The 27,457-nt window shown below is 53.0% G+C and overlaps 1 protein-coding gene and 1 long non-coding RNA gene across 7 annotated transcripts in view; one reads left to right on the forward strand and one right to left on the reverse strand.

Annotated features, from left to right (window-relative positions):
• LOC106969312 (uncharacterized) overlaps window positions 1-26,665 on the forward strand; it is a 37,169-nt gene extending 10,504 nt beyond the window's left edge. For 2 of the 5 annotated variants that reach the window (XR_008300224.1, XR_008300223.1), the window contains 2 exons: window positions 3,833-3,900; window positions 4,329-7,585. This is a non-coding gene — a long non-coding RNA (uncharacterized LOC106969312). Of the gene's footprint in view, window positions 1-3,832; window positions 7,586-23,952 lie in introns of those variants that run through there. The other 3 variants (XR_008300222.1, XR_008300221.1, XR_001429328.3) reach the window with 2 other exon arrangements.
• On the reverse strand, window positions 616-23,960 carry ENDOU (endonuclease, poly(U) specific). 2 transcript variants are annotated; one of them, XM_015065824.3, is made up of 10 exons: window positions 16,994-23,960; window positions 11,882-12,004; window positions 9,519-9,587; window positions 8,829-8,963; window positions 8,183-8,354; window positions 7,579-7,778; window positions 4,489-4,602; window positions 3,775-3,881; window positions 2,892-3,034; window positions 616-1,746 (listed from the first exon to the last, which is right to left on the reverse strand). In XM_015065824.3, the coding sequence occupies exons 1-10, from the start codon at window positions 17,046-17,048 to the stop codon at window positions 1,626-1,628; spliced, it is 1,239 nt and encodes a 412-aa protein (XP_014921310.3). In that variant the 5' UTR covers window positions 17,049-23,960; the 3' UTR covers window positions 616-1,625. The 2 variants fall into 2 exon arrangements, with proteins under 2 accessions (XP_014921310.3, XP_053082129.1); XM_053226154.1 differs by lacking the exon at window positions 16,994-23,960 and adding an exon at window positions 13,799-16,205.
• Window positions 26,666-27,457: the final 792 nt, after the last annotated feature.

A 27,457-nucleotide genomic window follows, 5' to 3' on the forward strand; every position in this document is an offset into this window, starting at 1 on the left:
GGGACCTGGCGGAACTCCAAGAGGTAAATCTCACAATACTGTGGCATCCCCCTGTGACTGGGTTCCTGGAGTTTTTAACTCTCAGAGTAGTCTGTACCGCCTCTCCATCAGGCAATTCATCAGTTGCAGTTCAGATTTTCCTGTCTTGTCACTGCCTTCTGCAATGGTTTCTGCCTGAGAGTCTCCACCCCAGTAAGCTGTCTTTCCAAACTTATTCCAATCTTTATTTGCCTGACTTTCCAATCCTAAGGACATCTGTTTGCCTGTGTCCTCTCCTCTCTTCCAGATCCAAGAAGAGTTGTTCCTATTTCAGTCTGTTCAGCTTTGTATTTGTTGGTAGGATGGAGTAGTAACTTCCAGGCTCCTTATATGTGGAACCAGAAGCCATAAAAGTACACTCCTTCCACTCTTCCCGTTACAAATCCACCAGGAAGAACTCCCTTCCCCTGTTGGCTAGAGAGACTTGGTGAGTCCTCAAGGACTTCGAGATACCGCATTCCCACACCATCCTGAAGAGACACTGAAGCCAGCAGCCTCGCTCCCAGCCCTGCTCCAGGGAAAAGGCAGGGAGGGAGACAGACACTTGGGTGGGGTCACATACAAAGAAGGGACAGATTTCAGGTTTTCTTAATGACTTTAATTGGAGACTCGAACGCTGTAAACCATCATTCAAACCTAGTTCCGTGAGACAGTATCTGGTTCTCCCTGAGGTCAGGGAGAAATGCATAACTGAGGTTGGAAGAGGGAGTCCCATTCTCCCTGGTCTTTAATTCCAGAGTAAAATGATGGCTGCTGGATAAGCCCTTAAAATAACTGTTAATGCCACCAAGCTGTAAATTCCTTTCTTCTGATGCAAAATCTTCTTCCCATTTGGGGGACTCTTTCACAAAATATGTGGGGTCAAAATACACCTCTGCACCTGCATTAAACAAGTAGAATGCTTCTTGATGCAGGCACTGAGCTGGCTGCAAAAACACCCAGGCCCGGAGAAGTTCACTCCCTCCCAGGTTCACTCACAGTGCCAACCCATTATCCTCTCCATCAGGCATCAGCATTCTCCCAGACCCTGTTCTGAGAGGATATAACCCTAGAAAAGACCAAACGGCCACTGCTTAATTTCCATGACCAGAGTCCTTTGAGGCCCCGACATAGGGCTGAACTTCAGTTTGCAAAGCTGTGTACGATAACAGCCGTTACAGTGACCTTAAATTTTTATCTGCTGTTCTTCTTAAGAACAATTGAAAACACCTTCACGGTAACAATACCGTCAGGTTTGCCCTCTCACCAACCTACCCAAAAAGGAAAGGGGGAAAACTCCTTCCCTTTACATTCAAAGGAAACATGAGGCCTAGAGACGTCAAGGACTTGTATCCATCAGGGCAAAGGGCTGTGGAAGGCTCCCATCTTCTCTGTCTGGACTCTATTTCCAAAATGCTACAGCACAAAGATTTGACAGTTTCTCTGCATTTTTCTTACTTGTTTCTTTTCCCTCTTTCCCATAAGGGCATTTTTAGACTTGGGAATCCCCCCTCCAGTCTTCCCCATCCTCCTCCAGCCCAGAGCAGATAGCACCTGAGTCTTGCAAGAGCTCCCACTGTCCTCATGCCCCTGTCTGGCTCCAAGCTCTATTGGGTGGAAGATACCACATAGGCTGTGGCGATGTATTTCTTGCCATGTCCATAGGTGGACTTGTCCCACGTATAGGTCTGGATGGCCAAGGGGTATCCACCCAGGCTTAACTGGCACCTGTGGGGAAAGACGGCCAAGTCAGAGGGGCCCATCACATCTCTCCGCAACCATCCCCTGCCTAGGAAGATCAAGCCCGACCCATGCAGAAGGGCTCCACCCGGACTTGAACAGCCTTTAAGAGACCTGCCACAGCTTTATTTCAGCCACTACCTCCAGCACAAGCAGCCCTTCAAAATCTGTGCCTTATTTTCTATCTTCTTAAAGAACACTGCTCCTCATCTCCTCCAGAACAGTATTATTCTAAAATCTCAGACTCTAGGGCTGAACCCCCCAGAAATGAAATGTCTTGTTAGGGTTTTAGAAGTAGTAGGACCCCAAATCCTCAAATGTTGGAATGCATGGGGCCCCGTGGTTTCTAGCTATACTCTCTGGGATGTCAGGTTCCCACTAGGAGCCTTGGGGGCCAAAGAGAGAGGCTCAGGGTGCCAGGGCAGCTCCATTTTCTCACTGTTTTATTTTTTTTAATGTTTATTTTTGAGAGAGAGAGAGAGAGAGAGCAGAGGAGGGGCAGACAGAGAGGGAGACAACGACTCCAAAGCAGGCTCCAGGCTCCAAGCTGTCAGCACAGAGCCCGACACAGGGCCCTAATCCACAAGCCTTGAGATCCTGACCTGAGCCAAAGTCAGACACTTAATTGACTGAGCCACCCAGGCACCCCTCACTGTTTTATATAGGAAGGTTCTGCATAAGATTTCACATGGTGGTTCTGCTGCTAAGGTAAAGTTTGGCAACCACCAGTCTTTTTTTTTTTTAATGTTGATTTATTTATTTTGAGAGAGAGCACGCATGTGCATTAGCAGGTAGGGGCAGAGAGAGAGAGAGAGAGAGAGAGAGAGAGAGAATCCTAAGCAGGCTGCTCACTGTCAGTGCAGAGCCTAATGTGGGGCTCAATCCCACGAATCGTGAGGTCATGACCTGAGCTGAAATCAGAAATCAGACGCTTAACCGACTGAGCCACTCAGGTGTCCCTGGCAACCACCAGTCTTATCTAACAACTCCATTTCACAAGTGAGAAAACCGAGGTCCAGAAGGGTGATTTGTCCGAGCCATGGAGTCACAGAACCCAGCTCTCCCGACGGTCCTGGCTGAGGATGACGTGTGGCCCCAGCCTGCTCCCCGGGCCTGGCCGGCCCAGTACTTACACTTTGCCGGGCCTGGCAATGAAGCACAGGGAGTAGAGCGCAAACTCAAACTCAGGGCTGCTGCCGATGAAGGCTGAGCCCACTTCCTTGTAGTAGCCGTCCCAGTTGAACTGCATGGCTAACACGTCGGGGTAAGAATCCCACTGTGGAGAGTAGCAGAGAGGGCCTGGTGAATACCGCAGAGTGGGGTCTGACAGAGACGTGGCAAACGATAGCAGCCGCCCAAGATTTGGCGATGGCCCGTCTGAGTTTTCTGGGGAGGCTGGCTTCTTCACGTCGACCAAGGAGACAGTCTGGCCCACTAAGGTGTCGGCACCCTCCGTCTGGAGCTGCCAGTGTGCATCTCCCAGGGAGGCCAGAGCCAACATTCCTGTGACTGACAGCCGGAGCTCTGTTTCTTGTGGCCATTACGTGTGGAGGAGGAGGACAATGTATTGCCCCCAAATTATTTCCTGGCACAGGGCAGCAAAGATTTCTTTTTTATAAAATGTAAGGGGTTGAACTCAGACTAGCCAGGGTGAAACTTCCAGCCAAGGCCACCTTCTAAGGAAATTCAGGCAGGGGGTAATGGCACATCTTTGAGAGCGGTCTTTCCCGCCCTGAGAATCCTCCCCTCCCCTCAGCCTCGCATCCAGAGATGGCGCTGTCTGCCTCCTGCCCTCTGCAGTCTGGAGCCTTCAGTGTTTAGAAGGGGATCTCGGGGTCCCAGCTGCCTAGACGTGCTCTCCAGCAGATAAGGAAGTCATATTCACAGTCCCCACTAGGTGGCCAATGAGAGTCACGGTGAGAGGCAAGTCTGGCTATTTGGAGTGCAGAGTGAGGGCAGGAAGTCTGACTACTCATAAGGCTTCTTCAGCTCTTGGGGTCATCACTCAGTACTCACAGGGCCGTCATAGATGTGACTGTAATAGTCAACCAGGCCCTCCTTCTCTTGCATGTAGAAGCGGATCCAGTTATGGAAGCCAGTGACTTTGCCTTTTTTGACTTCACCTATAATAAAGAGTTCAAGGTGGGTGATCTGGGCCTCCCCTCCAACCCCTACGGCCCCTCCCATGCCGAGGCTGTCCCCCTTCTTCGGGCTTTGGCTTGTAGCATGCACACCTGCTCAGTCCCTTGCCCTGACTTCCCAGCATCCCACACATCCCTAACTCTCACCTAGGAAAGCCTCCCCCCCAACCCTTTCAGCTCAAGCTCTTGGGAGGGTTCCTCCTCCTGGCTGGCCCTGGTGATCAATCTGGATACCCCTCTCAGCCATTTCCCCAGGAGTAAGCCAAACCTGGTGGGAGCTTCATGGGGTGGGACAGTGAGGAGAAAGCCCATGGCCCTCTTGGAAAGCAGAGGACCATCCAGAGGTAGACGGTCATACCCCCCAAACACATCTCCCTTCCTATGTGTGCCCTTGGGGAGCCCCAGTATCTGGTCTCCTTTCCTCTCCAGATACTCCAGAAGAGACCGTTCTTCAAAAACAGCTCCTCAGACGTGTCCCTCCCCGTTAGCTGGCTTGGCTGCCGGTTCATCAGTGCCCAATGCCGTCCTACTCCTGAGGGAAGCTCTCTTCATTCCTCCAACTCTTTCTTTCCAAGCAGAATAATCTCACCTGAGAAGACATGTTCAAAGCCACTTGAGTCTTCCTCTCCATTGCCTCTTGAATAGAGCCCAAACCACATGTTCTTCAAGTCACTGACAAACTCTTGTTCCGAGCTGTAGCGGTCTGCGGAGAGGAACACGGAGGACTTAGGAGAGGAGAAGGTGGGACCAGGTCCTGGGAAGCAGGGAAGGGTCGCCTGCTCCAGCACATCAAGAGACACACGGGTTCAACCATCAAATATGTATTCAGTTGTGTATTCAATAACTATGCACAGTGCTTCTGTTCTGTGCCAAGCCAGATAAAGGCTGAGGATCCAGCAGGGAAAGGCAAGGACAAGATCCTTGCCTTCATGGTTTCCGTTCCAGTGAAGAGACAAATATTAAACAATATGATTGAAAATAAGTGCCATAGGGGCGCCTGGGTGGCTCAGTCGGTTAAGCAGTCCACTTCGGCTCAGGTCATGATCTCGTGGTTTGTGAGTGCGAGCCCCGTGTCGGGCTCTGTGCTGACAGCTCAGAGCCTGGAGCCTGCTTCGGATTCTGTGTCTCCCTCTCTCTGACCCTCCCCCGTTCATGCTCTGTCTCTCTGTCTCAAAAATAAATAAACATTTAAAAAAATTAAAAAAAAAAAGTGCCATAAAGAAAATAAAGCAGAGCATCCCATGATGACTGGAGGTGGGGTGGGGGTAGGGGGCTCTTCTAGAAAAGAAGATCAGAAAGGCTTCTCAGAGAAGGTAGCACTAATCAGAGACCTGAAGGAGTCAGCCATGTGAAACCAGGGGGAAAGATTCTTCCACGTAGAGGGAGCAGCAGGTACAAGGCTCTAAGATGACTTGGGCTTCATGTTCAGAGCGAAGGAAAAGTCAGTGTGGCCAGAGCATAGTGGGCTGCAGGGGAGAGTGGCAGGAGAGGCAGTCTGAGAGGTAGGCAGCGCCCCCCCCCCCACAAGCCATGGCAAGAAAGCTGGGTGTCAGCCAAAACGTAATAATGCAAAAATATTTTAGACGTACCAAGTGCGTTCTATGTGCCTGAAATGTTTTAAGTGCTTTCAGTCCGCACACTGACGGTTCACATAAGGTTGATACTAATTATCCCCAATTTAGAAATGAGGAAATCGAGGCAGATCTAGGCTATGTAACTCACACAAGATCACACAGTTAATGACCGGTAAACATGGCCCGTGAGCCCACGTGATCGTTACCTACGGCAACTGGTCTCTCGACTCTTTTATAGCTTCTGAGAGGACAAAGAGCCACCGAAAGGTTGTAAGCAGGGAAATTATGCGATAGCTTTGTTTTCAAAGGCTCACTCTGGCAGTATATGTAAAAAGCCAGCAGGGACACCAGTTTTGAGGCTAACGCCTTGTCCAGGTCTGAAACCGCGGTGACAGCCATGGAGGAAGGATGAGAAGCAGGGAGATAGATCCTGAAGGAGGATGTGCTGGACATTACTGATGGGGCAGTTGGAGGTGAGGAGCTGTGAAGTAAAGAGAAGAACTGAATATAATTCCCGGGGTTTGGGCCTGAGCATTGGGATAAGCTGTGGTGTCACTGATGGGATGGCGCAGCCCGAGGAAGGAGGTCTGGAAGAAGAGGTGGGAAGCGTGAGTTCTCTCCCCACTAAGTTCTGAGTGGATGCCATGAGAGCCACGTGAGACGTCAGAGAGGCAGCGGGGAAAAGTTGGGGCTGGAGCTCTAATTTAGGGAGCCATCAGATATCGACTGCCTGCCGCCCAGAATTGTGTGCTGGAGGCTACCAAAGAGGTACCAGACATCTTCCGTCCTTTCAAGGACTTAAAGCACAGCCGGAAAACAAGAAAGAATACACATGAAATAAGACAATGGTTTCACCATCTGAAAGGCTACCACTTACCCGGTGCTCGGCTTTCCCCTCGGTGCTTTACATGCATTAATCTGCCGAGACCCCATTTCACAGATAAGGCTCAAACAGGGAAGATCATTTGCCCGACAAGTGGCACGGTCTCTCCGGCCCAAGGCGATTTGGGGCTACCCCACCCCCACCCCCCCCACCGCAAACCCTTGACCTCTGAGGAGATGCTGAAAGCCAGCAGTGAGCTGGGGCAGGTGCAGCTTCAGCAATGTGGGATGTGAGCTAGACCTGGAAGGGCGGTGTGGATTTGGACAGGGAGAGAGGTGAGGACAGGATAAGTAGTGGAACAGCCTGGCCCCAGTATCGAATCCCTGGGTCCCAGAGAACTCGCAACGTCCCTCATGGTCTCAGACAGGTCACCTAGCCTGTGTGAGCCTCCGCTTCCCTCCTCTGACAAGCTGGAGGGCTGCCTTGACCTCCAAGACTCTCTCCTGTGTTTACTGCAGAGGAGCACCAGGGGGCGGTGCTGGCTCACGCCCTCTTCACAGGGATTACTTGTGTGTCACCGGCTTTACCTAAAAATGCGTGTCACTCACTCTTAAGGGAAGGTGGGCAGGTGGAATGCAGAGGCTCTGAGGCAGGGGAAAGACCTGGACAGAGCTGGCCACGAGGCAGAGCCCAGCTGCCTGGAGTTCACGAGAGGCATCTGCACGACCCTAACAAACACAACCCCATGCCAAAAAGTCCTGCGGCTCAAACCTTTTTTTGGTCTGATTCAAATGTGTCCCTGCCTGGAGCCGCTCCAAACAGAACCCCTCCCGGGAGAACGTCCCTCTCTGAACTTTTGGTGATTTTCTGTTGGTGTTTCCCCAGAAAAAGGAGGGAGGAGAATCAGGGACCCTACGTGCCCAGAAAGTGGCGCTGCCCCTGGGAGCGGCTGCGGTGGGGTGGAGTGGGGTGACTCCCCATCCTGCAGAGACCCTGAGACTGAAGCAGTGAGTGGCAGGGATAAATGAGGCAGCTAAGGGTAGATCAAAAAGAGAGGCGACCTCCAAGCCAGACAGAGGCCTTCTTCAGCCCCTCAGGGCCACGGTCTGTCCTGGGCTCCTCGCTGGCCCCTTCCCTGCCCCTCACAGGCATCCACTGGCCACTACATGCTCCCCACCTGCTCTTTTTGCCTCCCCACCATGGAGCACCAGGGCTGGCAGGCTCTCCTGCAGACACCCGCGTCCTCAGCACCGCCTCCTGGGGCCTGGGGAGGCTCACTCACTCTGGTGATGGAGGAAGGCATAGAGTTCCTTCATGACCGCGGTCTTCATGACCTCTCTGAGGAAGGCATCCTGCTCGGCCAGCTGCTGGGCACTGAAGTGCTCCCCACGGCCCGTGGCCCGCTGGTAGTTGTTGAGGAGGTTGATGAAGGCGGCGTAGGTCGGCTTGGAAAACAGCTTCTCGTTGACATATGTGAAGAGCCTGGGGAAGGCAGAGGGAGGCCCAGTGAGAGGCTGAACATGGAGCAACACCCCCCCCCCCCCACGGGAACTGCCAGACAGGCCAGGGCAGCCAGGGGAGGGTTGGCTTGGGGAGCAGAGCGGGGACTCCAGACGCTCTCCAAGGGTGTACGTGAGGTCACTCTTTTCTTCCCCTTCAGCTCTCGGAAGGTCAGTTCTATTATCGGCCCAATCACAGCAACCCTCCCAACGGGACACCCACAGTCCCTCAAGACGACTTTATTTGTCTCTGGAGACTTTTTTTTTCCCCTCAACCTTTGACCCTTCCCGCCTTGAGGAGAGAAGAACAGGGGCAGGGAAGAAAGCAAAGCCGGGGTGGGAGCGGGTAGGGGGAACTTTGCTGGAAGAGGGGTGACGAGAACTCACGGCTCTGGGCAGCAGTCCACTTGGTCTCTGGTCTCCGAGGGCGAGATGCGGTTTTGGCTGTTAATAACGACATCTTCCTTCTGGGCTTTGTTGGTGTCTGCCCTGTAGATCTTCTCAGAGACGCTCTGCAGTTCCTCCTTGGTTATGGCGTCACTGCTGTAGGAGAAGCCCTCTAGAAGGAATTCGGGAGGGGTATCTCAGCCCAAGGCAGGCCCGGCAGGGGAGGCAGCGATCTGTGTGCCCCCTCTCTTGGGCAGCTTCCAGAAGCCGGCGGCCAGGGAGACAGGCCGCATGGGTCACCCTCGTGGTTGGAGGGCAGGGGCCTGGGGCCTAAAGGATACTTAAAATCAGCACGTGGCCTTGCCCACAGAATGTCCACACAGTGTCCACACCGCCCCCTCCTCTGGGGAGGTTCACAAACTTGGGCATGCACCAGAATCCCCTGGAAGGCTTGCTAAAACAGGTCAGGGGGCCCCACCCCCAGAGTTTCTGACAGTGGGTCTGGGGAAAGCCCCAGAGTTTGCATTTCTAATAAATCCTCAGGTGTTCCTGCTGCTGCGGGGTCCAGGGACCACCCCCTGGACAACCACTGCTCTGGAGAGTTCCTCCGTCTCTGGGGCTGTGCTAAAGGGAGCAGGAGACTGACCGTGGCCACACAGGCTCTCGAAATCCTTGCAGCAATTCCCAAACTCTGGGCAGCGGGCATCACAGTGGCATGGTTGGTGCCTGTCGAAGGCCTCCTGGCAGCGGTCCCGGCAGGAGCTGGGCGCCGAGTACAAGTCTGAGAAAACAGGGGAGGGCGGGGGGGTGTGTGTGTGTGTGTGTCTGCGTGTGTGTGTGTGTCTCTGTGTGTGTATCTGTGTGTGCGCGCGCGTGTCCGCGGCGGACCACTAGAGGGCACCCCTCCATCCGACGGCCAGTTCGCCCTCTCCAACCCCCCAGCCTCGCCCTCGCCCTCGCCCTCGTGCACTCCTATTCCAGATCTCCAGGGAAGGAAAACAAACAAGCTAAGTTGGTGCACACCCTTCGCAGTCCGGAAGCCCTTTCAGAGAGGCCGAACTCTACTTTCTGGCCTGTTGTTTTTATAATCTTCCCACTCTAAAAATAAAATCTCTTCCCCCTTCCCTCTGTAGGCCTCAGACTCCCTTCCTGCCTGCAGCCCAGGCTGCAGAGGCCAGCCCTCTCACCACCTCCAGGTGCTGGGTTGGGGGGGGGGGGGTGTCCATCTGGCTTAGGCCTGGGCCTGTGGCCACCGGGATGGCTGACCCCTCCTTGTCACCCTTTCATGTCCCCCCTCCTCTGGCCTGAGGGCCCCGCTTTAGGAAGGCCAACTTACGGCTCGCTGGGGCCTCTGTCTCTTCCTCCAGCTCCAGGAATGGCTCTGGCTCGTTCGGATCCTCTTCCACTATAGGTCAGAGAAAGAAAGTCACCAACCACCCCCGTGGGGTCCCTTCCCTTTATCTCGGTTCTCAGATCCCCCGACCTCAGGGACAAGCAGTGCAGCGGCAGAGAATACAAAACAGGGGCTGAGGCGCAGGGGGTAAGGCCCACATGAAGAAGGAGACAGACTGAAAATGGCTGCAGACTGTATAAAAAGCGAAAGGAATCTCCACAGGGGACAACTCTTGCTTGCCACGTTAGCATTCAGGTATTCGGCGGGATCGGCTGAAGCGGGAGATCTATTTGTATTTGCTCATCTGTGTAAAGGGGAGGGGTAGCAGAGGTGGTGCCTTCTGGGCTGAAAACTCTGATTTTCGTATGACTTTTCTTTAGTCTAAGTTGGTAGATGGACAGGCTTGACATTCTCCAAGGCCCTCACTCACTTAGAACATCCCTTACCTATAACAACTCCCCGTCAGAGTCAAGGGTGAACTCCACCCAGGCCCTCCAGGACGGAGAACTGTTTGCTGAGATACCAACTTCCCTTCTTTCTTTACAACACTTGGCAGTGGCCACAGAGACTGTCTGGGGGGAGGGCGTGTGCAGAAACGCACGTTCTTAATGCTGCCCTATTCCCTGGCCTGCAGGCTGTGTGACTGCAGCCCGGCTCTGGGCAGAGCAGGGTGGGCGGAGTGCGGGGTGGGGAGGAGGAGGAAGGCTACTCCTGGGGACTCTGAGCTCCTCTCCCAGGCGCTAATTTGCCCCAAAGAAGCAACACTATTACAAAGTACTTCAGAATCTGTTAGTGAGCTTTCTGGAAAGTGTTGTGTTATTACCATCAGAACCGTGGGTCGGCTGATTGATTCAGCCAACCGATATCTTCTGATCACTTACTTTGCGCCAGGCTGCGTGTTCTAAGTGCTGACAATCCGCAGGGTTCTTGACGCAGCCAATGTTATGCTAAATGGACTTTCAAGGACTGATATAGAGTCTGGAGTGTGAGCATCGTCTATATTTTTTTTTTCCTGTGGGGAAAGGATTCTGCATTGCAAATCAGAGACTTGGAGATGGACTGGCTCCAAAGCCAAGTATTGTCTCTGCTGTGAAATGCCAGCCCGATGGTCCAAGGTGAACGGGCTCTCCTGTGTCTCCTGAATAGGGCACAAGGTAGGGGAAAAGGGCAGGCTCTGATTCTGGCAGTGAGCTCCGGACCTGGGTTTCCCTACCTGGGCCTGATCAGCAGAACTTCTGCTGGTGGTGTTTTTGTGTAAATTGAACAAGGGTTCCTTCAGGGTGGAAGCAGCTCGGTGAACACATGGCCAGGTCAGCAGATACCAGAATTTACTTCGGGAAAATTAGGAAAAGGTACTCCTTCCTCTCGGCAGACCGAGCTCTTCATCAGGGCACATGGCTCAGCAAGAAGGGTATCGATTCAATTTTGGTCCAGCTTGCCTTCTCAGCCAGGTGGCCTTGTGCAGTGCACAACCTGCACAACCGTATGCGGTGGTCTTGCTGGCCATTACCTACCATTGGCTTCAGTGATCACGTTTACCAAACTGAGAAGCAGGGCACATGGTTTGGCAGTGAACTTAGCAAGGCTTTGTGTCACAAAGCAGAAGACCATTTATCTGGTGCTCTACAACATTGGAGGCACCCAAGCAGGGGAATTATTCAAAATTCTTTTTTCAAACGATTCCTTTAAAACTATGTTGTTAGCATAGCAGAGAAACAATTGGCTTTTGAGGGTGGTGCGTGTCCTGTTCAATCGCTAGGCAGGGAACGACAGATTGGAGATGTTGCAGCCACTGGGTCCACTCATTATAGGACAAGTAGAGTGAGTCACAACAGTACTGTGACATGCGCAGTCTTCCCGGTGGCTTGAGCATCGGGAAGTTCGATACCGTTATTACACTTCTGCGATTTAACGTGCTGAATAACAATCGGTAACGTAATTCACACTATATTAACGTTTGCTGTCATTCTGCTGTTGGGGGAATTACTTATACTTCCCAGATAGGACTGTTAATCCTGACAGTTCAGACATATACTCCAGGTAAATGCTATCTATTTTCCTTTACGTTGGGGTTTTACAATGGGGACGTCCTAAAATACCTGGGACGAATAGTGGCCAAATCCCTGACCCTTGCTCTGTGCCTCAGTGTCCCCATTCGGGCCCTTTGAGCCCTGTCATCAGTCTTGAACCCCGCGATGAACCGCTGGATGCCCAAGCCAGCGTCCCTTCAGGCAGGCTGGGCATGCGCCTGGACTTGGCCTGGCGTGCTGTGCCTCCCAGAGCCCTCACTCCTCAAGGAGCCTCACCGGTACACAGCTGGTCATAGTCTTCACAGCAGTCCCCGTGCCGGGGACACCGGCGGTCACACTGGCAAGCAGCATCCCGGTTAAATTTCTCATTACAGCGAGACGCACATGACTCCATTTTTCCTGTGGACAGTGAAGGTCACAAACTCAGTGCTGTGAGGCTCCTATTCTCCTCATCCAGGTGCCCCCTGCAGTAGGGTTTGCAGACGGGGAAGCAGGGAAGATCATTGCTATCTGCAAGGGAGAGATACACGCGTAGCCTCCCGAGCATGACATAAGCCTCGTCCTCACCGCCTACCACCCACTGTGTATTGCAGGGCTCGTAACACAGATGAGGCTCACAAACTCAAGTGCCTATTGAGACCAGACCGCTAGTACAAGCAGGTAAAGAAGCAGGGGTGGGGCGGGCAGTAGGAAGAGGTGGGGACCGTGACAAACTTGGCAGGGATGCTCTGCCTGGAATCGGCAGCCACTCTCAGCTCCAGTCACTTGCTGCCATGTCGGGACGCAGGCTCGGTGTTGCCAGAGCCTCTAGTTTTTCAAGAGAAGCCTTCATTTTTAGGTGAAATTTCCCAATTTAAAAAAAGAAGAAAAGAAAAAAGTCAGGCAGACCAAAGAAAGGGGTCCATGGGCTGGTCGTGACTCACAGGCCACCCTTCACCCGTCATGCAGACGAAGGCGAGTCACTGCCGCCCCAGGGATCCCACCTGCCCTCTCCCCTCTGCCACCCCCTTCCTCTCATCCCGCCCCTTTTATGTCTTCTGCTGCTTTGTTCTTTGCTCCCCTTCGTCCGGTCTTCCCCACACCCTGTTTCCCCCTGGGTCCCAGCTTTCTGTTTCTGCTAGCCTTTGGAATGCGTTTGAATTAGTTCATGCTGGGGGTGGGGGGGTACGAGGAGGGTACGGGTGAGATCTGGGTTCTGGAATAGGCTCTGTGATGGAACCACAGGGCACATCGCTAGCTCCGGCCAGATGACTTTTGCAGAAGCAAATTTTCAGTCACGAAGGGCGTGAGACAAAACAGTCTTGAAAGCAATGGCACAAACCCACTACCACTCCTAAAGACGCAAGCCCACCAGGGTGACAGCTGGCCTTGGGGGCCCCTTCCTTCCACTTTGAGCTTTAAGGGTAATTACAGAGTCTCTGTTTCCACTTGAGGTTCCTGAGGTTTGGATTTAGCGAAGGCTGGGCTTGGGGGCCAGGCTGTGGGCTACGGAGGAGGTCAAGATCAGAGTCAGAGTGACTATTAACATCGGAATTTGAATGAACTCAGAAACGGAAACCTCACTTGGGCCAGAGTTGGGATTAGGCTAGGTTGAGACGAAGAGCTACGACCGGGATTTGGGCTGGAGTTACATTTGTTGATAAAAGTAACAATTTTGTCTCCACGTTTGGGTGAGGAATGTGGGGGATGGGTTTAAGACGGCTTCCGGGTCGAAGAATGTGTCAGGATCAGGAGAAGGGAAATTATCCCAGTTTTGCTTCAGATTAGATGTGGGGTTTGGGTCCGGTTGTGACTGCACACAGGTACGGTGTCTCAAAAGCCTGGAGTGGGTGGGAGGGGGGAGGTGAATATTTGGGATATGGATTCAGTTACTGGTTTGGGGTCCGGGAGGCGGGTTTATCCTGTGCTAATGAGGAGGGAATGGCAGGGAGGTTGAGAAACCGGAGCCGGTGCCCAAACGGCAGGGAGCTGGAATTCTGGTTCTTTGACTTTCCAGCTACAAGATCTTGGGCAAGTTATTTGACCATCTGTGCCTCAGTTTCCCTATCTGTGAAGGGGCCATAACGATGGAGATGATCTCATAGAATATTTGTAAGAATGAATGGGTGGATACCGGTAAAGCACGAGACAGCACATGACACGTAGTGGCCACGTGTGTTCGATAAATGCACAGTGACAATATTCCATGCCCACCTTCAACGTGGCAAGTGTTCAGACAGGCTGGAGCAGTCTTCCCTGTCGACGTACGTAATCTAGCTGACTCCCTCCCCGCGTTTCAGCTGGGCCATCCCTTGGGCTGGGGTGTCGGTGCATTTATGTTGCTGACGGTGACGTCATTGCTGTGAGCCTGTGTTCTTTACCTCAAAGAGGTGTCAGGTCAAGGTTAACCAGATCCTGAGGCAGCCTCAAGTTGCGCACAGGGCCTCCAATGTGGCCAGGAAGGCAGGCCTTTGATCCGATGGACTGTCCTTAAAAACAACCAGGCCCGGGGCGCCTGGGTGGCTCAGTCGGTTGAGCCGCCGACTTCGGCTCAGGTCATGATCTTGCGGTCCGTGAGTTCGAGCCCCTCATCGGGCTCTGTGCTGACGGCTCAGAGCCTGGAGCCTGTTTCAGATTCTGTGTCTCCCTCTCTCTCTGACCCTCCCCCGTTCATGCTCTGTCTGTCTCTGTCTCAAAAATAAATAAACGTTAAAAAAAAAAAATTAAAAAAAAACCAACCAGGCCCAAGGCTACTGGTCCCTTGGGGCTCAGGGGAAGTCCTCTTGAATCTAAATGATGCTCCCTTGGAACCCCAATGCAGAGATCTTAAGGAGAAATTTTTAGGCCAGGAGGAAGGCTTGGTCAGCTGCCCGCTCGGTCAGCCTGGCAGTACACCCAGAATCCAAAGGGAGAAAATCCAGACAAATCAGGGCAACATTTACAATGGGCCAGATCAGCAGAGTCCAAGGAGAGAATTCACTTCTTTCCAGCAGCTGGCACCAGTTGAGAAGGCCCCAAGTGAATGGTCTGTTCTGGGGAGCTCAGAACACCCCCCACTGGCCCTGGCTGTGGGGACTTTTTCATCTCTGTTCAAGAACTTTGTCCCCAGTAAGAACCCCCTTCCAGGGGTTCCCTGTAAACTTGGTCTTCTTCCAGATGACCTGAGGATTTGAGGGGGGGGGGGGTAGGAGGGACTTTTCCTCACAGGCGCCTTGCTATGCTGTCCTGGGGACACTCAGTGGACTAGTCACCCTGACTCCTCACTCCAGCATCCCCGCCCTGTGCCTCCGGGCCACACAAGGCTCTTTGTGTGCCTCACCCACTGGTCAGGTGCAGTCACAGCTTCAGCAACCATCTGTCCCTTGCCCTTCTGCCTCGTCTCTCCGAGCCTCTGCCTTTCTTCGTTTTGGCCTTTTCTATCTCAGGTTTTCCCTCCATACCCCTCTCCTCCTCTCCCATGAAATGTTAAATTTCTCTGCACTCTTCAAGACTTCAGTATGCCAGAATGCCCCCTCCCTATCCATGCTGCCCACCAAGAGAGTCTGGTCCCAAGTCTGAATGTCCCTATTATATTAGGCCCTCTGATGATTGGGGCATCCTACATCCATGCCTGTCCAGGAGCCCCAGATGCTGTTTCCCTGGAGACGTAGTCAACCAAGAAGATTCATTTCTAGGACCAGCTTCCTGCCTCAGTTCACTTGAAACAACCAAGGTCCTGAGGCCGGCAGTGACTCCTTCATCTGATTCACATTCTTGAATCTCAGTTCTGAGATGTTGGAACCAGGAGAGACAAGAGCAGAGCCTCTTCCCTCCCACCTTAGGAAAGAAGGCATCGCCCACTGGCCCCTCCTCACCTCCCCATCCACCCCACGGCCAGATCATATCACCATCCCAGACTCAGGGGTCCACCTGCACTTCAGAAGCCACTGTTGCCTCTGCCCTCAGGGGTGTCCGCCCGGGGACCAAATGTCTCAAGCCGCTCTCCTCTCCTGAGACTGGGATGTGCCAACCCAGCGGCCACTCCTTCACGCTAAGCTAAAAGGTCTCATGCCCTCCCTTATTGGCTGTCCACCACCCAGGGCCCAGACAGAGCTGACTCCCAGCTGTTCTGCTGTGGGTGCCAGAGTAGAGGCGGTCCGTCCCGGTGCAGGGAGCCTGGGAATAGCTTTCTCCTCCAAACCTTTTCCACTTGGGCATCCCGCTAGGGGTCTCCTTAGACATAACCTGACTGGAAAGGACTCCAAGAGGGAGTTTTGCCCAGGAATATTTATAAGCATAATCATAACCAAAACCCCAGTTCATTGGAGGCACCTGGGTGGCTCAGCCAGTTCAGCCACCGACTTCGGCTCAGGTCATGATCTCACGGTTCGTGAATTCCAGCCCCAGCATCGGGCTCTGTGCTGACAGCTCAGAGCCTGGAGCCTGCTTTGGATTCTGTGTCTCCCTCCCTCTCTCTCTGCCCCTCCCCTGCTCTCTCTTTCTCTCTCTCTAAAATAAATAAACATTAAAATTTTCTTTAAAACCCAGTTCATTGAGATCTCACTCCGCGTAAGGTACTTCTTATACATTATCTTAATCCTTACAACAACCCTATATAGGAGCAACCTGGGTTGGGTGGGATGGATATCAAGCTCTGATTCTTTCTCCTCCGGCAGGGGAGAATTCCCCACACACCTCTCAGCTCGGCCCCCTCCCTTGGCACTCGTTCCTACTCACCCATTAACCGTCAATTAACACATCGGCATCAGCATTTTGCACAGCTACCAGGCAGGAAGCCGCGGTCCCACCTCCAGCACCGCACCGCTTAGTAACTGCAGGCGGGACCCTTCTCTGTGCTCTGGTCCCTCTGACACTGGGTCAAAGAGCCATTCCTCTGACCACTTGTACAGCTGGGAGAGCACATGGCCCACCTCCTGGTCAGGGGCTTTTCCAGTCGCCGCCCCCGCCCCCCCCCCCCCCCCCCCCCCGCTCCCAGACAACGTCACCCAACCCCAGGCAGTGGAGCCAGTGACCAAAGGCAACGAGGCCACTCAAACCCAGCAGGCCCCAGCCCCAGCCCCAGCCTTATACCACATAGTGAGCCCGCAGACAAAACCTTGGTGAGATCACAAGTCAGGTTGGACTAAGAGATGTTTGGAGCTGGTCTTCCAAAGAGTCAAGAAGTGACAAGTCACGAGTGACAAGAGTCAAGTCATGACATTAGTCCATCAGCCCTGCAGCCCCCTTTACACAGTCCCCTTCACCCCAGAGATCACTCCTATACTCCAACAGGGACAGGTCTAAGATGCTCCACGGCTGTAGAACAGAGCTGACCCTCTCTTGTCCCACTACCCTCACTTTCTACCAAGTTCCCTACCTCTCTGTTTCTCTAGGCAGGACGCTTTTCACCCCCACCAGATAACGACTTACCAGCCCAGGCCAGGCTGCAGAGCATGGCCACTATCAAGGGCACGCAGGCCCTCATGGTGCCCGGTTGGAGGCCAAAAGGGGACTGGCTGTTGGACTTTCACTAGAGTCAAGGTGAACGTCACAGCTCTCAAATGAGCCTTATTTCCCAGGCTGATCCTTTTAAAGGCATCGGAACTTGTGGATCTGGTACCTCCAGATCCTTCCAGGAAGACAAAAGGGAGGGAGGGATGGACAGGAGGTGGAGAGGGGGTGGGACCCTGCAGCTGTTTGAAGCCAGAGGGAAGGTGACTAAGCAGGCAGGTAATTCCAGATGTTTAGAACAGGTAGTGCTAGCTGTTTGTAGCCAGAAAAATAGGTCATGCAAACAGGCACAGCAAGATGGATCTAGTTTGGGGGGGGGGGGTTCCTCTGTCCAAATTGGGAGCACTGATGGGCTTATCTTTGGGTGATGCTCTCCAAACACTGACCCACCTGCAAGCCACAGGCCTGACTTTCCGAGGAGCTACAGCCTCGCTTCATCTTTAAGTTCCTGGGGCTTAATATGAGGAACATAGAAGGGTGGTCATTACAGGTCTGAAGAACAGTAAGTGCTCAGGCAAGCGTGGGGGGCAGCGGAAGGAGAGATACAGGAGGTGTGGGTCGGGAAGAGGGGCTGCCCTTGTTAACATCGAGCCACACAGAGCTCAGTCACCCCAGCAATAGTGTGCAAATGGTCTCTAACTCTTGCTGAGTCAGCAGCTCAGGTTTTACATGTTCCAGGTTCTCACAGCTTCCCGATGTACGGTCATCCAGGCCAGGGATGGGCAAGAGGCCTTAGAGGGAGCCAGAGGGCCCACCCTTCCTCTCCTGGGGGCCCAGCAGCCTGCTCCCTGCATCCCTTACTTACACTCGTCTTCCCAAGGACCCTCCCCAGAGAGATGAGACTTCTCAGCATCCTTGCTCCCCAAGTCCAAGAGCAGAAGTGCAGGAACTTGGGGCTGCCACATTTTCCCTCCTGTCGAAGGTAAAATCTGCTAAAACGCCCTGTTCCAGAAAGAACGCCGAGTGGAGATTCTGCCCTCTCAATAGAAGAAAACCCTCCAATGAAAAGGCACAACTGATGAACGATTGAGACTACTCTATAGTGACTTTTTGCCAGGGGTGAAGTAGGAGGGCGTGTCCCCCTCAGCCAGTGTGCTTGAAATGTGAGACACTTCCCCTCTCTGACCTCAGTCTCCCATCTCTGAAATGACAGGGTTAGACCTGACAATCCCTTCCAAGTTCATTTCGGGGCTTCCCGCCCCGGCCCAGGGTTAGGGACGGTCCTCCACCTGCACCGTGTGAAGAGGCCACAGGTGGGGTCTCCGGGGTGCAGTGGACAGCCTGCGGCAAGCCACCTCGCGAGGGACTCACAGCAGAAGCACAGCTGACGAGTCCGCCTGGCCCTTTCCTGGAGGGGGGAGGCCAGTGGAAGGAGTAGGAGCAGAAAGGCTGCTCGGCCTGTCTGAGTTTTGTCTGCACAAGCTGAGAGCAGGCAGCGACCCCCGCCAGCCAGAACCCGCTGCCTCTGGGCAGGGGTGGGCAGCACAGGCCCAGATCTCAGACTCTAGTTAGTTTAGGGAATAAAGGAGACTGTCACTGGCTGGGCCAGGAGAATGACGCCTCGGAATTCGGGGTGGACGGTGTCTTCAAGGGCCCGGCCGGGTGAACCCTGGCTAAGGCCAGGCTGTCGAGCCCTGCCGGTGTGGCCCTACTGTCCAGCTGACCTGCCTGTGGGACAGAGCTTCTGGGGCAGGAGCGCCTCCCTCCAACAGGGGAAGTGTAGGCCAGGAGCAAGGCTGGGAGCCAGGGACGGTTGAGACTGACCCCATAGAGCCAGAGGGTGCATCAGAGGACCCAGCTCTCTCAGACCCAGGTCCCCCAGCAAGAACTACAATGCCAATGTTGAGGACAACTGTTAACACCGACGAAGCATGTGTCACGTGTCACACACGAAGCCCCCTGTGCACCCTCTCCTTTACTCTCCCTGCAACCCTTAACAGTACCGTTGTTATCCTCACTCACCGATGAGGAAACTGAGGCCCAGAATGGTTGGGAGACACAGTCGGGAGCACATCGGTGAGCTCTGCAGTGGGGCTTCCCACCAGAGGCCATCCTAAGGGGCACTGATGTCCCGTTGTCTCGCAAAACGCATCAACAACCACTTAATCACGTCTGGGTTGCTATGCAAGGGGGTCTGCACTCAGACTCAGTGGCAACTAAAGTATGGTGTTGCAAGCCCTTATGCGATCCTGAGAGGCTATCCCGCCTCCACCTGAATGCCTCTGTGCCTCTCGGGGCTGCTCATCCCCACTCCCCGGATCAGATCCCCAAACCCCAGGACTCTACAACCCAAGACGCGCTGACATGGCCACAAGTATAGGACAGGAGGAAAAAAGTCCACCCGCCAATATATGAACACACATCTGTACATTCACACGAAGATGCCTCCTAGATAAACTTAGATGCACGTACGTATGTACGTAGAGACGAACGCATTAAATGGTATTGCAGACAGCAGCTGGTCTAGACAGAAACCTCTGCTGTTCCTCTTTCTGGGTTCTCTCACCGGCTGGGTCTTCACGTGGGCTTTCCACCCTTGATCGAAAGCTCTTGCCGTGGGGCCAGCCAGCAAGGTGGGAGGCCCAGGAGGCTGCATTCTGGTGACAGAATGCACCTCTGGGGAGAGGTGCGCGGGAGATGGTGTGCCCGTGATGAGAGCACCAACGGGGGGGGGCCTCCTCTCCATCAGGAAGTGAGGATTGCGTGCCGCTGTGGAGGTTTAGAGGGCGAAGCCACCTGGGCAAGGATCAGGAGGCAGGCGGGCTGTCAGCAGTGTGAGCAATGAGCATTCCATCAGCAAGTATTTACTGAGCGCTCACCGTGTGCCTGGTGCTATGCCGTTTACTGGATGGGCAGGATTCAGGCTGGGCTGGAAAGCTGTTCTTAGAACCTTGGTTTCTAAGTGGGACAGAGGACAGAGATGGCCCAGCATTAGACTGCTGATTGAAGTAGACCCCACGCGTCTCTGGGCCACCAAGGTGGTTGGGGGGGGGGGGTCTCAGAACCAACAGGCTATGGGAGGGACTGACCCAGGCCAGCCTACTCACCATCCTTGTCCTCTGCGAAACCGAGGCTGGGTCACTTCAGCACAAGACCAGAACGGGAAGGGCCCTGCAGCTGGCCCAGCGCAGGTGAGACCTAGTCACCTCCCAAGGGGACCCCCGGCACCCAAAGGTGCTAGATCTCCAGCCTCCATGCCACTATGGCCTGGAAGTACCCAGGGTCGAGACCCAAGACGGTCACCCACATCTGGTCGCTTGTGAACCACCCTCGTCTGTAGTTACGCCTTACTGAATGTGTTTTAGAAGGGCTCTGTGTGTGTTTTTCGTCCGCATGGGTTCGTATGTTGTATGCCACCATTGGATTTCCAGGCATTTCGTTTTAGGTTCGTGGGCAGCCCTGATATTCAGCATCACACTTGCCACCTGCCCCGGATGCATGAGTCAGACACGCCACCCGGGCCATTTGTCAGAGTCCCAGGCTGTGCGTCTGGTTCTGCTGGCCAAACCCCAAGCCTGTAGTGCCCTCCCCGCTACTGTCCATGGCCTACTCACCTCCCGTCCCGGGACAAACCCACCCTTCCACACAGCCTGACTTCAGCCCTCCTGCCAGGGTAACCCCTCCTGCCTGTGAACTCAGCTCTTGATATTTGTCCTGGGCGCGTCTGGCATATCACGACGCCTCTGGTGTTATTGCCGATGTGGTGTCGGTTAGCCCCTGCCCTGCCATTTAACTTTGCATCCATACAGGTTGTTTCTTCAGCTCACCTCTGAAATTCTTTGTGACAGGGAGTCTGCCTTCTGGATCCCCTCTACCACTTTGTATTGTCATTGAATGTATCTTCAGTAACCATGTTAACATGTGCAAGGGACCAAGGAGGAAGGAAGGAAGGAAGGAAGGAAGGAAGGAAGGAAGGAAGGAAGGAACCGAGCCTTCCAGCCCCACTTGTTATAAAGGCTTGATGGAAGATAATGAGCAACACAGAGAGCAGACGGATCCCTGTCTGAGGCTTGGAGGCTCCTGAGTATGCACAGGGTGGGCAGCTTATGGGCAGTGGGTAGAAATGGGGTGTAGGCATTCACTGGGTAGTTACGTTTTCATAACAAACACACCATTTTAGGCATTATTGCACATTTGTTTGGAACTAATGGAAACTTAGGGGCATCTAACCCCCCAAGCCACCCCTTAGCACCACCACTGCAGGGGTCAGACAGGACCCGGGATTCCAGCAGCTTCCGAACCCATGACGTAACAGATAACTCAACTTAAACTGCTTTTTAGGATCCCAAAGTAACCATCTGCCTACATCTTATGCCGGCTGTGCTGATGTTGGTTTTACACTGCCCAATAGTGTTCATGAAATAAAATTTCTATTTCGTGTCCTCAAACCCCAGTAGTCTGGGGGAGGGTCTGGAGGCACAGACAGGAATAAAGAGAAGCGGATGAGACAGGCAGACAGAGATAAGGAGGTTCAGAGAGACGGCAAGGGAGTGAGCAAGGGCAAGGGCAAGACAGAGGAGCCGGGAGCAGCCAAGCAGGAGCCAGGCACTGGCACGAGGCCCCTCACTGGCCTCTTGCCCCAGGTGTGTTGGCACAGCTGGCCGTTCCGCCCTCACAAAGACGACGTTGGGACTGACGGGAGTGGTTCCTACCCATGGTGTGAAGATCCACAATCTGTCAAAAGTATCATAATTAGTGTCTAAGGTAGTTAGCTTATGGGCACTTCACCTCTCTCAGCCTTTGTTCGTTCACTTGACCTTGCTGAGCAAAGTGGATGAGAGGACAGGGAGCTCTGCTGCCAAAGGGGGAGGGAGACCATGGACAAAGCACACTGCAAGCTGTGATTGGGGGAGCAGAACACAATGCCGAGACCGCTGGTTCAAAAGCCAAGCCGCCTGGGTTCGAATCCCAGCTCTGCCACTCGCCAGCTGTACCAGCCTGGCTGGATTTCCTGACGTCTCTGTGCCTTGGTTTCTCCCCATAACTGTAAAATAGAGAAAGTAGGAGTACCGGACAAGGATTCTGCAAAGATTGAATGAGTTAATCCTTGCAAAGCCCTTAGAAGAGTGCCTGACACATAGCAACAGCAGGTTAAGTGTGTGTTTAAAAAAAAAAAAAAAAGACACATAGATCAATGGAACAGAACAGAGAGCCCAGAAATAAACCCACACATCTATGGTCAATTAATCTACAACAAAGGAGGCAGGAATAGGCAACGGGGAAAAGACCATCTCCTCAATAAATGGTGCCGGGAAAACTGGACAGCTACATGCAAAAGAACGAAATAGGACCACTGTCTTCCACCATACACAGAAATAAATTCAAAATGGATTAAGGATCTAAATGTGAGAGCTAAAACCATAAAATTCCTAGAAAAACAAAACAAAACATGGGCAGTAACCTCTTTGACATCAGACATGGGAACGTTTTCCCAGATATGTCTCCTGAGGCAAGAAAAACAAAAGCAAAATGCAACTATTAGGACTACACCAAAATAAAAGGCTTTTGCGTGGCAAAGGAAACCATTGGAGATGTTTGTAAATGATATGCCTGACAAAGGGTTAATATCCAAAATATATAAAGAACTTACACAACTCGACATCATAAAAACAGCCCAGTTAAAATATGGGCAGAGCTTGAAAAGACATCTTTCCAAAGAAGACTTAAGAATGGCCAAAAGACGCATGAAAAGAGGCTCCACATCACTCATCATCAGGGAAATGCAAATGAAAACCACAATGAGATATCATCTCACACCAGTCAGAATGGCTAGACTCAAAATGACAAGAAATAACAAGCGTTAGTGAAGACTGCGGAGAAAAGGACCCTTCATACACTGTGGGAATACAAACTAGTACAGTCAGTATAGAAAGCGGTATGGAGGTTCCTCTAAATTTTAAAAATAGATTTACCAGGTGATCCAGTAATTCCACTACTGGGTATTTACCCAAAGAAAACAGAAACTAACTCAAAAAGGTATAAGGACCCCCATGTTTATTGCAGCATTGTTGACAATAGTCAACATACGGAAGCAACGTAAGTATCCACTGATAGATAGATGGATGAATAAAGAAGTGGGGTGTGTGTGTGTGTGTGTGTGTGTGTATTATATATATCATATATACATAATGGAATATTATTCAGCCATAAAAAATAGTGAAATCCTGCCATTAGCAACAACATGGATGAATCTAGAATGTGTTCTGCTAAGTGAAGTAAGTCAGAGAAAGAAAGACAAATATCATATGATTTCACTCATACGTGGAATTTAAGAAACAAAACAAATGAACAAACCAATGAAAACGAGACAAATAAAAAACGACAGAGAACAAACTGATGGTTACCAGAGGGGAGATGGGTGGGGGGGATGGGTGAAACAGGCGACAGGAGTTAAGAGTACACTTATCATGATGAGCACTGAGTAATGTACAGAACTGCTGAATCATTCTATTGTACACTTGAAACTAATAGAACACTGTAGATTAATTATACTTCAATTAAAAAATGCAGGGCCACAAAAGATCTAATTTAGATAGGATGGTTAGGGACGCCTCTGTGAAAAAATAACATTTAAGACAGCCATAAAGCATGAGAAAGTGTCAGTTTTCCTAACCTAAACTCTCCATCATGTGATTTCTTTTTATAATTCCATGAACAAATTTGTATTTTAAAAATGTAATGCGCTTTTGAGTATTTTCAAGTTTGGGGGAATGACTTCAATGAATCGCACCGTCGACCTCACCTGGTTTGATTGCCAAAGGGGATGGCTTATTTTCTGGGCGTGGGGCTTGCAGCCCCATGACATGACCTGGGGGAAGCTAGGAGCATCAGGGGGGAACAAATCCATGGCTCTGTGATCTCTTTGATGATATTCCCAGCAGCTTCCCAGCACAGAAGTCAAGAACCAAGAGAAGAAGAGAGATCGAGAAGGCCGACCTCCTCCGTGAGCCACCAGAGTCCACGTGGGACCCGCAGGCTCCTGTTCTGCATGGGTTGCCCCTGCAGGACCGGCCCCAGAAAGCCGAGCAGGTGAAGCCGGCCACCTGCCTCGCCCTGGGGTGCCCTGCGCTACCCAGTGCTCCCCAAGTGATACTCTGGGCCTTGCCCCTCGCCCAGTGTCATGAAAACTCCCCTATTGCCTTGCCTCAGAGCTCTTGCTTTCTAGTTCTCCCTTGAAGTGACCATTAGAAGGATTAGAATCCTGACCATTAGAATCTTCCCAAGTTATGTATCTACACAACAGGGGCCTTCTACAGACAACCAGAGCTCAGGCAGGCTGCAGGAGGCAACACTTAGGGGTAGGGGACTCTCTGAAAATCCTTCTAAAAAAATTGCTCGCAGCTGACACTCCGTCCTGGCTGGAGGCCACCACTGGGAAGATGCTCGGAGAGTCGCAGCTTTATGACCAAGAGGGGTCGCTGCCCCCTCATCTCCCGTTGCCTTGCACAGCCTAAGTCAAGACACTGAGAGTGGGAATACAACCCAAACCCTTCTAGTCAATATCCCTGTTTATAAATCAGGAAAGCAAGGGAAAGAGAGGAAGGGACTTGCCCAAGGCCATGTGGCCGCTGAGGCCTAGGCCCCTCTGACTCCACTCGCTGCCACCCACGGAGGGCTGCCCTGACACCCACCTGTGCCGCCTTGCGCTCTGGTTTACAGGGCACCTTTCTGGAAGGCAGAGTAAGCTAAAAATGCCATGCTGTCATGACCCCAGCAAAAAGTCACCCTCCCTCCACCCGTCTGATGGCTACAGTCCCCTTGGTGCCAGGAAAGCCTGCATTCTCCTCCATTCAGCAACGCAGCAACTGCTCCGGCTGCCCACACCTCACACCCCAGCCAGACAACTGAGGCCTTGAGTTCTCCCCAAGGGCTGAGAACATGTCGGGCAGAGTCAGATGAGGCCCTATACATAGGGCTCCTTCACCCAGCGTCCACGCTGGTCGAAGTCTAAACATATGCAAGCAACTAGAATCCCACACCTTCCCTTAAAAAGTGGATCTGAGCTCTGGGTGCAGCTTTCCTCTTCTTCTGGGGGTCACTGGGCTCATGTTCCTTCCACAGTGTTCCACCTACCACCAGCAGCATCCCTTCTGGCCCCAGTGGGGCCACCTGCTCCAGGAAGGCCCCAGGCATGACTAACAAGATGCTCTGAAAGCACAGCTGAGTCAGACTCAGCTTCTCAGAGGGATCTGCTCTCATCATCACAGGGAGGGACAACAGCCGCTCATCACCGGGGCCACAAGGCGCCATGTCCAGCTGAGCAACGGGAGGGCGGGGCTCGGGTCTTGAAGAGTCTAGAATCTCAGGGGCAGATACCTAGATTGTCTGGGGCAACTGGACAGGCCTAAGGGGACTGTTAGGTCAGGCCCAGGCCCCCCTCTGCCCACCTCCGGCAGCTGTGTGAGAAGCCTAGCACTTGTGTACGGGGCAGGGCGTGAGGATACATTTGGAAATGCATTTACATTCTGGTCTATTGGTCCGTGGGAGGGAAGAAGGAATCAAGAACAACCGTCAGGCCAGAGTTTGCCCCGGCCAGCAGCCACTATACCTGTCTGATGCTCAGGATACTCAGTGGCTCTCACCAGTGGTAAGTGGAGAGAACCCCCAACTCTGCGAGGCACAGCTGTGCCTAAATGCTTGGGGGTGAGCAGTGAAACCGCACGGCCCTAGGCACCCTCCACTCTCTGGACTTGCTCTCTGCACATCCTGTCCCTTCTGACAGCCTCATTCTGTGTCTGTCTGTCTGTCTGCCTGCCTGGCTGGGTGGTCTGCTCCGTGAGGGCCAGGACTGCCTGTCTCATTCACAGAGCCCCTACTATGTAAGATTTCAAACATGAAGTGAGGGAGGGGGGAATGTCCATGCCTGGGCCCGTTCCTATAAGAGAAGAAAATTTTGGGGTTCAAGGGAGATTGCATCTGGAGCGCCAGGGGCACCAGGAAAGGGCAGGGGTGAGCTAAGGCCCATGGCACGGGCCCAGCTGATAACACACCCAGTCTCCACCAGTCCACCTGCTTATTAGCCAGCTCTGTGACCTTAGGCAGATCATTCTGTGCCTCAATTTGACTGTACAATGGGGGTGGGGTGGGGCAAAAACACCTGCCTTATTATCAGCATAAAAATAAGATAATAGAGGTGAAAGTATGCTGGAGAGGATGAAAACTCTTCAAATCTAAATCAGCATGGGAAATACTATTGAGTAACAGCAATATTGAGATTAATCTTTGCTGCTTGGGAAGCCTAGCGGTCAGAGGCCCAGGGCTCGTACAGAGAGAGAGGAGGGCTGGCTCCCAGGGAGAAAAGCTGGAGGAGACGGAAGGTCCGACAGTTGGGCTCCCGGCCTGCCCTACCCTTTCACCAGATCCTGCTCGGCCTGCTGGAGAGGCGTGACCCTCCCTGGACGCACCCCACAATTAGCGTCCCGGCCTTCACAAGGAAGCGAGGGGTCAGGGGTGAGGGAGGGGTGAGTACGTGGGTGTACTGGAGAGGAAGAGTGATCTGCTACATTCTGTTCCTCCTCTCGGAGCACGTGTGCACACGCGCGCACATTCCCTCTCTGCTTTACCTCCTTTTAGGTAAGAGAGGGTTTGTTTTTTTTTTTAATTTTTTTTTCAACGTTTATTTTTATTTTTGGGACAGAGAGAGAGAGAGCATGAACGGGGGAGGGGCAGAGAGAGAGGGAGACACAGAATCGGAAACAGGCTCCAGGCTCTGAGCCATCAGCCCAGAGCCTGACGCGGGGCTCAAACTCACGGACCGCGAGATCGTGACCTGGCTGAAGTCGGACGCTTAACCGACTGCGCCACCCAGGCGCCCCAAGGGAGGGTTTCTTTTTAAAGGCCTCCTCTTAAACTTTCTTCTCCCAGCAGTCGCACGAGTTTCTCCACCCGCCACAGCTGTCCGGAAGCCGGGACACCACCTGGGAGCCCCCCGAGCACGGCCTGGGTGGCCAGGACACAAGAGGATGCCCCCCAGCACCCCCATGCCTAGGCGGTCAGGGAGACAGAGGTGGTGTGGCCCTAAGAGCAAGAAGCCACCGTGACCTGGAGCCTTTCCCTCCTCCATGGTGACCCAGCCCAGATACCAGGGTCTCCAGAGCCCCGTCTGTGACTTCCTGCCCGTCCTGGGCACTGTTTTCCTGGCAAAGCCTCTCCCAACAGGCTCGAAAGGCGTGTCCAAGGGACTGAGGCAGCTGGGAGGTTGTGGGGTGGTTCAAGGCAGAAGGGACATCGATGTGGCCCCAGAGAAGACAAGTAGGAATGCTGACAAGGACACCAGCCCCGACCACGCTTGGCTTCCATGCTGTCTTTGCAGAGCCGGTCTCGCCCCCGGATCTGAGAGGATGGTGAAGGGCTGTGGCCGGCAGGCCGGTCTGGCCTTTGACC

Source organism: Acinonyx jubatus, chromosome B4 (assembly GCF_027475565.1).
Source record: "Acinonyx jubatus isolate Ajub_Pintada_27869175 chromosome B4, VMU_Ajub_asm_v1.0, whole genome shotgun sequence".
Taxonomy (NCBI): Eukaryota; Metazoa; Chordata; class Mammalia; order Carnivora; family Felidae; genus Acinonyx; species Acinonyx jubatus.